Below are 13,909 nucleotides of genomic sequence, written 5' to 3'. Positions count from 1 at the left end.
AAAAAAAAAAAAAAAAAAAAAAAATTGAACAAAAAAGCCATATTCCTATATTCTCCTTGTTAGTTTCCAAATAAACATATAATTAAGAATGCCTAGTAATGGAAGAATAATCTATCTTCTTTCTTATTTATATTCCCAGCACATTGTCAGAAAGAAGTAAAAATCTGCCAACAATTATCTGTATCTCGTAGAAATGCTTTTTACATGTGATAATATTTATAAAGAGCATTTTTAAAAATTCCTACTAATATGAAGTTTACTAAGCCCAACTATTGGTAAAATGTGCTTTCTCCCTTAGAATATACTTAAGCAATCAAATGAGCTTCTCAGGCAAAATCCAGGGCAGAAGTATCTGAGAAAGACACACTGATAGGAGAAATTTTAATCTAAACCCCCACTGTTTTGCTATTAAGGTAAAAATAATGGAAATTGAAATGCAATGAGCTATCATAGTTCCCATTTGATTAGCAAAATCAACACTGACAATACCAAGTGTTGCAAAGGATAAGGAGCCACAGAATCTCTTTTTCATGACTGGTAGCAATATAAATTTGTGCAACTGCTTTGGGAAACAGTTTGGCATTACGTAAGATGAACATTCAGAATTCTCTACAACCCAGCAATTATACCCAAGAAAAATTCCTTCACACATACAAGAATTTTTATAGTCACCCATCATCAGGAAAATGCATAAGTAAAAGGTGCTACATTTGCACCCTGGACTTTATACAACAGTCAAAATAAGTCCCGTAAAAATAATATACTCTCTATATTAGAAACCCTTTAAAAAATAAGGCTAAAGATGACTGCATAGCCGGGTGCAGTGGCTTACGCCCATAATTCCGGTACTTTGGGAGGCTGAGGTGGGTGGATCACTTGAGGCCAGGAGTTTGAGACCAGCCTGATCAATGTAGTGAAAACTTGTTTACTAAAAATACAAAAAAATTTGGGCATGGTAGCGCACGTCTGTGATCCCAGCTACTTGGGAGTCTGAGGCATGAGAATCACTAGAACCTCAGAGTGGGATGGTGTAGTAAGCCAAGATCGTGCCACTGTGCTCTAGCCTGGGCAATAGTACAAGACTCTGTCTCAAAAAAAAAATGCAATTAAAAAACATGGGCTCTTAAAAATTATGTCTAGACGAGATAAAACTAAATAAAATGGGGCAAAAAGGGGACAGTGACCAGTACTTGGAATGGTGGCTATCCTGGAGGAGGGGAGGTCAGAAGATGGGATGGGATGGCAGGGGGCACAAGAAATAGGTGCCCACATTTTCTCCAAACACAAGGCTTCACTTAGTTAAAAATTTAAAAGTTGGCCAGGTGTGGTGGCTCACACCTGTAATCCCAGCACTTTGGGAGGCTAAAGCAGGCAGATCACGAGGTCAGGAATTTGAGACCATTCTGGCCAACATGGTGAAACCCCGTCTCCACTAAAATACAAAAAATTAGCCAGGTATGGTGGTACGCGCCTGTAATCCCAGCTACTTGGGAGGCTGAGATGGGGGAATTGCTTGAACCTGGGAGACAGAGATTGGAGTGAGCCGAGATCGTGCCCTTTCACTCCAGCATGGAAAAAGAGCGAGACTCCATCTCAAAAAAAAAAAAAAAAAAAAAAAAAATTAAAAAGTTGAGTGGTCTTTCCAAAAGGGAAGTTAGCAAGAGAAATAGCTCTGATTCCTTCTCCACCAACCACATGGCCCAGCAGGTAAGCTTGACTCTACCATCCCCTAAGGAAAAGAGATCGTGAATTTAAAAATTATTTTACTCTGTTTCCAACTCAAAAGCACCCTAATCTTGCCTCTATCCCCAGCTGCACCCACTTGGCAAATTACTGAGAGCTGAGTGTCTGGAGAGGGTTGGAGGAGATAACACGTGTGTGGCTCTGGGCACAGGTGGAGCATCTGAGAACCCACCCTGCTGCTGTCAGGGCTATGTGACAGACCTGGAGGATGCTCAGTCCTTGATCCCAGCTGGCAGGATGGCCTGTTCTAGAAGTGGGGGATTCAGATCAGAAGTGGGGACAGGAGAGCAGTGTCAAACATCTGAAGTGGCGATCCCAAGTGCACCTCAGAAGGGCCTTTTCTGCACATAAACTCATCTCTGGTTACATTCGGACACACTGCCTGCAAGCTGGCTGCCTCCAGGGAGGCCACTGAGGTTCATTCATTCAGTCTCAGTTCCCCTTTCCTGGTCAACCTTGCATGGAATGAAATGAGGGCACAGGGTCGGATAAACGTCAGGAGTCATTCATTCCACTCAAGTGAGGTCAGCAACAATCTGATCTACCTTAGAATCTTGAAAAGTCCGAAAAGGAAATTGCAGAGCTGGACTGTGACACACACACACAGGAAACTTGTTCTTACTCCCTCCTCCCCCAACACTAGCATTTATCTTCACAACATTATCAGCGAGCAGCAAGAATTTTTCTTAGTTACCCAGAGAATCTGCATAGTTGAGATTACTTTGAAATGTCAACTGTCTACATGTATTATTTTAAGAAAAGAAGACGGACATCTTTGCTCTTCCAAGTAAAACCCAAAAGCATAAGGTCAGGTTCTACTTCCACTAAAACCAGGCACTTCTGCCACTGTGGGACGCTATACTTACAAACATTACCTTCACCTCTTCAGTTTAGTAGTACCTGGTAAATGCAGGTAACAGAAATATGGAACTAAAAGGTGGGTGGGTATCAGAACATATTTGGGACAGGCCCAGATGTTGGAGTTCAGAATCCCTCTCTACTGCCTACTGGGCCAGTGACTTTGGATAATGGGCTCTGTCTCCCTGTCAAACCTTAAAATTCCTCATTTTTAAGACAGGACAGGACAGGTGCGATGGCTCATGCCTATAATCCTAGCACTCTGGGGGGCCGAGGCAGGTGGATCACCTGAGGTCAGGAGTTCGAAACCAGCCTGGGCAACATGGTGAAACCCCATCTCTACTAAAAATACAAAAAAAATTTAGCCAGGTGTGGTGGCAGGCACCTGTAATCCCAACTACTCAGGAGGCTGAGGTAGAAGAATTGCTTGAACCTGGGGGGGATGGTGAAGGTTGCAGTGAGTCAAGATTTCGCCACTGCACTCCAGCCTGGACAACAGAGCAAGACTCCATCTCAAAAACAACAACAACAACAACAAACCCTGTAGTGGGTGACTTGAAGGGATACTTGGCCGAATGAAGTGAATGAAGTGACCTGAATTTCCGCAACAGCAAGTCAAGGCCATTCTGTGTGCGACAATGAAGCAATACTACGCAGAGTGTAGTCCTGGACCAGCATCACCGGCCTCGCTGGGGAAGTTATTGGCAAAGCCCAATCTCAGGCCCTACCCTCAGGCCCACCGTATCAGAAACTCAGTGGGGAGGCTCAGCACTCTGTGTTCCAACAAGCCCTTCAGGGAATGCTGATGCACACTCAGGTTAAGAACCACTGGCATAGACTGATCTGAGATCTCAAAGCTTAAACCAACCATCCCCAGAAAGCAAACCCAGGGACCGGCCAGTTAGAAAGGAAAGGAAGGCTTCAGTAACCTCTGACTTTCAACCAGCTTCAGTGGGAAGATAGTGTTAGCTCTCTCACAGCTGAACTTCAATTGTGAATCCCATGCTGCTTCTGGAATAAAAAGGGAGGACAGCAAAACACTTCCTGGTTCTCCGCAAAATGCCAAGATGGGGTCCTGAGGGCCAGGAACTCTAATACATCTGTGAGTCTGGGTGAGCCCAAGGCCTGGCAACCAGAAGCATCAGAAGAGGTAGGAGTAACTGCCCCAGGAGGGAATAAGAAGCAGCCCTTCCTAAGAGTGTGGGTCCCAGGGACTGACCAAGGTGACTGTCTCCCTCAGTACCAAACACACAATGATGTTAGCTCCCAAACCAGAAAAGGCAAGGACTTTGAGGAGCTGACTCTAGCTAGCTGCCCCAAGCCCCGCAACTGCCAAGCAGAAGAAGACTGAAGCCTGAGATCACTCCCTTACTCCACTTCCCCACTCACCCAAAAACCCAAGCTTGCCAGAGGTCATGTCCACAGATCACATTCACCCTTGCCAGAGGTCAGGGCCCCCAGCCCTTGGTGGTAGGCCAGAAGTGTGACTTGTCCTGGAGCATGTGCCACTAAACATCCCTAGACTAGTGGCAGTGTCCCCCAACCCTGGAGGTCCTCCATCACCATCACTGCGGCATCACCACCCTCCAACCCCATGTCCCACGCTGGCGCCTCCATACCTGTAGTAAGAGAGCAAGCCATTGCCCAGCACGAACCAGCGGCGCTGGTAGCCCTTCAGATAGTTGGTCCACTTGAGGAGCCAGCCCTCGAAGCTGTCCAGAGGCATTAAGGCCAGTGGGGCACTGGAGGTCGCACCAGACCCCGACATTGGAACCCCAACAGGAGTCTTCGCCTGTCCTGGTCGCAGAAGAGGCAAGGGCTTTAACGCTGGCAGAGACCCCGACTCGGGTCTGAGAAAGGGCACGCTCCCCACTGCCCGGGAGAGCGGCTCTGATGCTGCCTTGGTGAAGGGCCCAGCCCCTACACCTGAACTTGAATCTGACCCTGGCCGCGACCCCTGCAGCAGTTCCGATGCCTGCCCAGCCCCTGGCTCCGGCTCAGACGTCGTGTCGGACACAGGCTCCGATCTTGGCACTGCCTCCGAAACTGCCTCTGACACCTGTTCTGACGGCGGTCCCCGCTCCAGTTCGGGCACCGGCTGGAGATGGGGCTTGGGCTCCGGCCCGGAGCCGGATGTGGAAGCGCTCATTCCCGGCGCCGCCGTGTGGCACGACAGGCAGGGGACGACCGTGAACAGCGACGAGAGTCCGCGGGAGCGGCCGCCACAGCCGGCGCCTCGGCTCGGAGCGGCCGCTTTCCCCATAGAGCCGGCCGACCCGCGCGCGGCCGAGCGGCCAGTGGGGGCGGGGGGCAGGCCGGGGGCGGGGCCGGGGGCGCAGTCACGTGCGCGCGGCGCGAGGCGGGGGCGCGCGCGGGTCCCTCCGCGGCCCCGTGCGCCCCGCGCCCGCCAGCGCCCGCCGGCTGTGGTGCTCTCGGCCAGCCGGGGGCCAGGTTTGACCCCGGGTGCGCCGTCGGTCCGGCCGGTGGAAGGAGCCTTGGAAACACCTGTGGGCGGAGAGCTCGGCGGGCGGGCGGGAGACGAGGAGGAGATGGCGCGCTTCAGGCCACTGTCCCTGCTGCGGCTCAGCCCGTGCCAGGCGCTGGAGGAACAATGATGAATGCGGAGCCCGCTGGCTCCCAGCGCAGCTCTGCCCACGGGGCCCTGCGCCGACGCCCCCTCCCCCAATCCGGGCTGGGATGGGTTCGCTCTCCGCCACCCAGGAAAGCCGGGCGGGAAGCAGGTACGGCACCCAGAGGCCATGAAATGCGCACGATGCACAGGAGCCCCAATCTGGGTGGCGCTCAAAGCTGAGGACGACGCCCCCGCCTCCCATGGCAGCCATTACCTGTCTGTGGGTCGTTCCTGCGGCCACCAGGAGCGGTGGCCTAAGCCGCCGCCCCCGCCGCCTCCACCTCCTGAGCCAGCTGGCCTACGGTTCATGCCAGGGAGCTTCGCTACAAGTGGCGACATCGTTCGGGTTCTTGAAACAAATATGGGAAGACTTTGTAAACCAAGCGTTTTAGTACAAGAAACCCATCTCAAACCAGGGTTCTTAACTTGGACCTCCTGGGATCCCTGGGTAGGCTGTCTGTGAGGCTTCCGCAGTAGTTGTGGAGGTTTACTTATCTGTGCGTTTTTCCAGAGTAGGTCACAGTTTTCATGGGATTCCCAAAGGAGGCTGTGACCCCAGAATGGTTAAAACATCAGTGACTTTTTTTGCTTTTTGCTTTTTTTTTTTTTTTTAATAGACGGAGTCTCACTCGGTCACCTAGGCTGGAATTCAGTGGCTGATCTGGGCTCACTGCAGCCTCTGCCTCCCAGGTTCAAGCGATTCTTCCGCCTCGGCCTTCCTAATAGCCGGGATTACAGGTTACATGCACCACACCCAGCTAATTTTTGTATTTTTACTAGAGACAAGCCATGTTGGTCAGGCTGGTCTTGAACTCCTGGCCTCAGGTGATCTGCCCATCTCAGCCTCCCAGAATGCTAGGATTACAGGCGTGAGCCACCGTGTCCAGGCATCGGTGATTTTTTTTCTTATGAATTTATCCAAATGGGGAAAGTTGATGGTTACTACAAATAATCAGAAATACAAATGGAAAGATTGCATATTGGGTTTCTGTCCAGACCTTTCCAGCTTAGACCTGTCTGCAAGCTCCCCTTAGCTCATCATCACGTCTTACTCTCCCCTTACCCACCTATTCATTCCTGATCTTTTCTTGTGACAAGATAACCTGTGTAGGGTCTGCCTCCTACATGAAGTGGTCCCCAGAAGGAAGCAGATTGGAAGGTCCTAGAAATATGAAGTGCAGACATGCACAGAACAGGTGCCCCTGGCATCTTTGCTGATGACTTTAAGACCTCCTTCCTCAGACACTTGTCTTTGAATGGTGGTCTTACCTGCTATTTTGCTGTGAGTTCTGGAGTGCAGAGAACTGCCCATCTTGATCTATTCCATATGTACGATGGTGACCATCAAACTTCAGTGTGCTGAGTCACCCCAAGGAAAGGAGATTGCCTCTGGGTGCACTGGGGGACAGACCTGGACAACTGGGAAATGAGGTGAAATGCTTGCTTTTCACTTACACTTTGAACTTTTTGTATGTTTCACTGTGTATGTTTCACTGTGTGTATGTTTCACCTATTCAAAATAATAATTGTTAAAATCACCCAAGGGAGGTTTATTAGAAATTCATTTTTCCATCCCCAGTATGTCAGAGGTGGAATCCAAGAACATGCTTTTTCTTTTTTCTATTTTTGAGACCAGGTCTTCCTCTGTCACCTAGTCTGGAGTGCAATGGTACATTCATGGCTCACTGCAGCCTTGACCTCCAGGAGTCAAGTGGTCCTCCCACCTCAGCATCCAGACTAGATGGGACTGCAGGCATGTGCCACCACACCCAGCTAACTTAAAAAAAATTTTTTTGTAGAGGTGGAGTCTCCCTATGTTGCCCATACTGGTCTCAAATTCCTGGGCTCAATGAATCCTCCCATCTTGGCCTCCCAAGCTGTTGGGATTACAGGCATAAGCCACCTCGCCCAGCCAGGAACACGCATTTATTTATTTATTTATTTAGGGATGGAATCTCACTTTGTTGCCCAGGCTGGAGTGCAGTGGCACAATCTCAGCTCACTGCAACTTCTGCCTCCTGGGTTCAAGTGATTCTTGTGCCTCAGCCTCCCAAATAGCTATGACTACAGTCATGTGCCACCATGCCCAGAAAATTTTTGTATTTTTAGTAGAGACAGGTTTCGCCATGTTGGCCAGGCTGGTCTCAAACTCCTGACCTCAGGTGATCCATCCGCCTTGGCCTCCCAAAGCGCTAGGATTACAGGCATGAACCACCTGGCCTGGCCAGGAACATGGGTTTTAATGATTTCCCAGGCGTTTTGCATGTGAGTGGATCATGGAGCACATGTTGTTGGAGAGTGATGTGGAGGAAACATCTAGGGCTTTGGGAGTCAGACCTACTAAAGAAATCCCAGCTCGGCCACTCCCTTGCTGTGGGTCCTTCAGTGACCCCATTGAGCTTCCGCTTGCTCATCTGTAAAATGAGGATAATAACAGTTACCTCTCAGGTTGTAATAAATCATGTATGTAAAACATATTTGACATAGTAAGTGCTCAGCAAATATTCTCTAGTCATTTACTAGAGAGTTCTCTGAGAAATATTTGGTGAAATGAACTAAACAGAGGCCAGAGCAGGAGATGAGACCAAAGTTGACACGCCTGGGAAATAGTCACAATGGGCAAAGCTCAGTGCCTGCTATGTATGCATCAGATGTGTTTGCAACCCTTAAGGAGGGAAGCTGTCTAGTAGACAAATACTTAAGGATGTGTTTTGACTGCTACAATAAATTGCCAAGCTCCCTAAGATGACAGGGCCTGCCATCTTCATTAATTCTGCCAGAGTGAGTGAAGAAGGAGTCACAGAAGGGACAATGTTTGCATTGAGTCCGAGAGGGATAAGGAGTGAAAGGGCATTCAAGGTGAAGGAACCAGCGTACTCTAAGTCCTACGTTGGGAGAGAACAGCTTGTCTGGGAAGGAATAAATAGCTCATCACATTTGGAAGAGTAAGACAGGAGATGGCACAGAGACAGGAGGGTGGACACCACAGTGAGGGATGCTCTTTATCCTACAGAAAGAAGGACTCCTGGGGACAAAGGAAATTTTTTACTGACTACAAGTCTGAGGCAGGAACTAAGCAAGATGAGGCTGCCTGGGACATTTTGTCATGCCAGAAAGTGAAAAAGCTATTCAAGACGGCTGTTGTGTCAGCACTCCAAAGCCAACTTAAAGGGGCTCGCAGTGGCCAAAGGTGGAAGAGTATGAGCAAAACGAATAATGACTGCAATGGACTGAAACATCTTCAACTATATAAAAATCCATAAATTAAACTAGTTCCTAAAGTTACAAGAAAAAAAAAAACTAAAACTAAAACCCACCTTATTGGTCATATGTGGAGGTTACCACAGTACCCATTCATTATTTTGAAAACTGATAAAGGGAAATAATTAAGTCTATATCCTATCCTAGTTGTTGAAACTGTATCTCATAATAACAAAGAGTTCATGAAGGAAAAATGTGTATAGAGGAATTAGCTAGATCAGGTGCAGTGGCTCACACCTATAACCCACACTGGGAGGCCAGGGCAGCTGGATCCCTTGAGCCCAGAAGCTCAAAACCAGCTTGGGCAACATAGTGAGACCCCATCTCTACAAAGGCAAAAAAATAGCTAATAAATGCAGAAGGAGGCCCCGCACAGTGGCTCACGCCTGTAATCCCACCACTCTGGGAGGCCAAAGTAGGTGAATTGCCTGAGTCCAGGAGTTTGAGGCCAGCCTGAATAACATAGTGAAAACCCATCTTTACAAAAAATACAAAAATTAGCTGAGCGTGGTGGCATATGCCTGTGGTCCCAGCTATCAGGAGGCTGAAGTGGGAGGATTACATGAGCCTGGAAGGTGGAGTTTGCAGTGAGCAGAGATCATGCCACTGCACTCCAGCCTGGCTGACAGATCAAGACCCTGTCTCAAAAAATAATAATAACAAATAAAAATAATAAATGCAGAAGGAATTACAGAATTAGAAAAAAAAAATGATCTTTGCCAACTTCTTTTTTTTTTTTTTTTTTTTGAGATGGAATTTCGCTCTTGTTGCCCAGGCTGGAGTGCAATGGCATGATCTCGGCTCACAGCAACCTCTGCCTCCTGGGTTCAAGTAATTCTCCTGCCTTAGCCTCCCAAGTAGCTGGGATTACAGGCATGCACCACCACGTCCGGCTAATTTTGTATTTTTTTAGTAGAGATGGGGTTTCTCGCCAGGCGCAGTGGCTCATGCCTAGGAGCATGAGTAATTCCAGCACTTTGGGAGGCTGAGGCAGGTGGATCACAAGGTCAAGAGATCTAAACCATCCTGGCCAACATGGTGAAACCCCGTCTCTATTAAAAAATAATAAAAATAAAATGTGCGAACAAATAAATACCAAATAAAAAAAAAGAGATGGGAGTTTCTCCATGTTGGTCAGGCTAGTCTCGAACTCCCGACCTCAGGTGATCCACCTACCTCAGTCTTCCAAAGTGCTGAGATTACAGGCATGAGCCACCATGCCCAGCTGCCAACTCCTAATGAAATACTGTAATGGATCAAGTTAACAATCACTAATAATTACTAAGTGATGGGGTTGATGGGGAACTTCATCAAGGATCAAGCTGACATCAGCTGATTCTACCTGCTGATCTTAGCACCAACAAAATACAACAAGATATTATGTGCCTCCCCATGTGACCAAGTAGGAAAAACAGCACCACCTATGATTATTTTTATACCACCTCCCTCCATTCAAAAAACTAAACCTGTTTAGTTTTTAGTTTGAACAGTACTTTTAAAATGCAGGGGACAGAGGAACATGCTAAATGACCCAAGGAGTCAGTCAGTCAGATCCAAAATTAGAAAAATCTGCCTCCTAATGACCAGTTTTATTCAATAAATGGCCTAAAAAAGGTTGTAAATCGGAAAATGTTATCAAGTTTAAAAAGACATATCAACCAGATACAGTGTGTGAACTTTATTTTAATCCTGATTCAAACAAATCAGTCATTTAAAAAAATATAGTCGGGCATGGTGGCTTATGCCTGTAATCCAATCACTTTGGGAGTTCGAGGTGGGTGGATCACCTGAGGTCAGGAGTTCGAGACCAGCCTGATCAACATGGCAAAACCTTGTTACTACGAAAAATACAAAAATTAGCCGGGCATAGTGGCACACGCCTGTCATCCCAGCTACTCAAGAGGCTGAGACAGGAGAATCGCTTGAACCTGGGAGGCGGAGGTTGCAGTGAGCTGAGATCGTGCCACTACACTCCAGCCTGGGTGACAGAGGGAGGCTGTGTCTCAAAAACTAATAGTAATATTAATAATGATGTTGATGAAAAAATCAATTCCCAACAGGGAGCCACTGTCTGTGTGGGGTTTGCATGTTCTCCCCAGGTCTATATGGGTTTTCTCCAGGTAATCTGATTTCTTCACACATCCCAAGGACATGCATGTTAGGTTTACTGGCGTGTCTAAATGGTCCCAGTCTGAATGAGTGTGAATGTGTGTGCCCCGCCATGGAATGGCATCTTGTCCAGGGTTGGCTCCTACCTTGTGCCCTGGGCTGATGGGATAGGCTCTGGCCACTCACGAACCTCAACTGGAATAAGCAGGCAAATAATTACCTTGTTTTTTATTCATGTTTCTTTTTTTTTTTTTTTTTTGAGACAAGAGTACCACGCTCTCACTCAGGCTGGAGTGCAATAGCACAATCTAGGCTCACTGAAATCTCCGCCTCCCAAGTTCAAGTGATTCTCCTGCCTCAGCCTCCCAATTAGCTGGGAGAGGAACGCCACCATGCCCAGCTAATTTTTGTATTTTTTTTTTAGAAGACACAGGGTTTCACTATGTTGGCCAGGCTGGTCTGGAACTCCTGACCTCAGGTGATCCGCCAGCCTCAGTCTCCCAAAGTGCTGAGATTACAGGTGTGAGCAACGGTGCCCTGCCTCATGTTTCTTAAGTGTATATATAGCTAACATTTATTTCAATATTTAATATTAGAAGCGTTTTAGATCTTTATTTAGAATTTTGGTGATGTTTTTGTGGCAAGAAATATGCAATAAGAACTTAGCCCTTGTTTATATCAATTAGCCTATGGAAAAATTGTGGGTTTTTTTGGTTTTTAAAGATGGGGTTTCACCATATTGGTCAGGCTGGTCTCGAACTCCTGACCTCAGGTGATCCGCCCACCTCAGCCTCCCAAAGTGCTGGGATTACAGGTGTGAGTCACTGCGCCCAGCTAAAATTGGTTTTATTATATATTGTTTTGTTTAAAGTTGAAGTTTCCAGGCCAGGCCAACATTGTAAACAGCCTGGCCAACATGGTGAAACCCTGTCTCTACTAAAAATACAATACTTATCCAGACATGGTGGCTCACACGTGTAGTCCCAGCTACTCAGAAAGCTGAGGTGAGAGGATCACTTGAACCTGGAAGGTGGAGGTTGCAGTGAGCCAAGGTCACATCACCGCACTCCAGCCTAGGTGACAGAGCAAGACTTGGTCTCAAAAACAAACAGCCTGGGCGTGGTGGCTCATACCTATAATCCCAGCACTTTGGGAGGCCGAGGCGGGTGGATCACCTGAAGTCAGGAGTTCAACACCAGCCTGACCAACATGGTAAAACCCTGTCTCTATTAAAAAAAAAGAAAAAAAAATTACTATAAAATGCTTTTGTTTTTACCAATGTAAGGCCTTTTACATACATCATCTCCCACCCTTACAACAACCCTGTATGACTGGTTTCAGGACCCCTATGTTTATGCAAGAGGAAATCAAGGCTCACAGAGCTGAAGAGGCCTGCCCAGAGTCACACCGCTGGCAAATGGGGAGCCAAGATTCAAACAGAAGTTTCTCTATTCCCAAAACCTGTTTGCCTGTGCAGTATAAGAATACAGACCTGGGTCTCCAGCCCCAAGATGCCTGCCCACCCAAAACAAACCCTGCCAGACTGTCCCTGAGAGCCTCAGGAGAAAGAAAACCTAAAAGATGGCAAGGAGCAAAGTCCCCTTGGGCTGGAAGGCTCTGGAGTAGCTGATCATCGTTGTTTTGTAGAACTGCCCACAGCCATCACTTCCACCTGAGGTTAGCCTTGTGAGATGGCAGGTACCACTGTCCCCCTCTGCCCGAGTCCAAGTCACATCCACTGGATAAAAACCCAGGTCTCGGCCAGGCATGGTGCCTCATGCCTGTAGTCCCAGTGCTTTGAAAGGCCAAGGCAGGCGGATCACCTGAGATCAGGAATTCGAGACCACCCTGACCATCATGGAGAAACCCCATCTCTACTAAAAATACAAAATGAGCTGGATGTGGTGGCGCATGCTGTAATCCCAGCTACTCAGGAGGCTGAAGCAGGAGAATCACTTGAACCCAGGAGGTAGAGGTTGCAGTGAGCTGAGATTGTGCCATTGCACTCCAGCCTGGGCAACTAGAGTGAAACTCCGTCTCAAAAAAAAAAAAACAACCCCAGGTCTCCCAGCAGCCATCTGGTCTTCATTCCAAAATCCAGACAGGTTCTCCTATGAGCTTGTAGCCACAGATCCCAAAATAAATACTGGTGTGCATCTCATTTTATTCAGGAAAGGTCTGGAGTGGCTTGGGCCACACCCCCCTTCAGAACTGGCACTAAGTGGGAGGCAGGGCAGCATGTAGCTAAAGGCACACGTTTGGAAGGCTCAAATTCCAGGTCTGCCACTTTCTGGCTGTAGGCCTATTACCAAGTGCCTTGTAAAATAAGCTGGCGTAGGTTTCCTTGGCTATTATCCAATTCCATCCGTCTTAATTTGGTCCCTTCACCAAATGAGAATATATGGCTGGAAGCCATCTGTAGGGGACCAGACACCATCATCAATAACAGAGCCAGGAGGGCTCGATTCTATGGGGCCAGCAGCCACACTGCAGGCCCCAGCTGATCTCAGATAAACATATCCATTTTCTCCTTAGAGAAGAGCTATGTTTTTTTTTGCCTGGGGAGAATGGCACCTGTACTTTGCAAACCAGTGGGAGAGAGAAATGGCAGTGGGCTGGAGCTGCTATCCCCACCATCCCAGGTTCTACGTGAGTCTGTGTTTATTATACACTGAGTATATACAATAGAATATGGTAAAACATGTGTAAGGTGCAAGAATAACAATACAAGACAGCCATGGGCTCACTAACCAGTTTAAGGAATAAATGCCCCATTCTCAGTGGTTCATGCCTGTAATCCTAGCACTTTAGGACGCCGAGGCAGGAGGATCACCTGAGGTCAGGAGTTCCAGACCAGCCTGGCCAACATGGTGAAACCCCCGTCTCTACTAAAAATACAAAAATTAGCCGTGTGTGAGGGCAGGCACTTGTAATCCCAGCTACTCGGGAGGCTGAAGCAGGAGAATCACTTGAACCTGGGAGGCAGAGGTTGCACTGAGCCAAGATCATGTCATCGCACTCCAGCCTGGGCAACAAGAGCAAAACTCTGTCTCAAAAAATAAAAAATCCTTTAATTAAATTAAATTATTTTTTGAGACACAGTCATGCTCTGTCGCCCAGGCTGGAGTGTAGTGGCGTGATCTGGGCTCACTGCAACCTCCGCCTCCTGGGTTCAAGCAATTCTCCTGCCTCGCTCTCCTGAGTAGCTGAGACTACAGGCACCTGCCACCATGCCCTGGTAATTATTATTATTATTATTATTTTGTATTTTTAGTAGAGACAGGGTTTCACTGTATTGGCCAGATG

The 13,909-nt window shown here is 47.8% G+C and overlaps 1 protein-coding gene across 3 annotated transcripts in view; it reads right to left on the bottom strand.

Annotated features, from left to right (window-relative positions):
• OSBP2 (oxysterol binding protein 2) overlaps positions 1 to 4,918 on the bottom strand; it is a 200,805-nt gene extending 195,887 nt beyond the window's left edge. For all 3 annotated transcript variants that reach the window (XM_032256907.1, XM_032256908.1, XM_032256909.1), the window contains exon 1: positions 4,221 to 4,918. In XM_032256907.1, coding sequence (XP_032112798.1) covers positions 4,221 to 4,864 — 644 coding nt within the window. In that variant the 5' untranslated portion in view covers positions 4,865 to 4,918. The remainder of the gene's footprint in view (positions 1 to 4,220) is intronic.
• Between the last annotated feature and the right edge of the window lie 8,991 nt (positions 4,919 to 13,909).

This window comes from Sapajus apella, unplaced genomic scaffold (assembly GCF_009761245.1).
Source record: "Sapajus apella isolate SASKATOON/1434 unplaced genomic scaffold, GSC_monkey_1.0 scaffold95, whole genome shotgun sequence".
NCBI classification, from domain to species: domain Eukaryota; kingdom Metazoa; phylum Chordata; class Mammalia; order Primates; family Cebidae; genus Sapajus; species Sapajus apella.
This window is presented reverse-complemented; position numbering and strand designations above follow the sequence as displayed.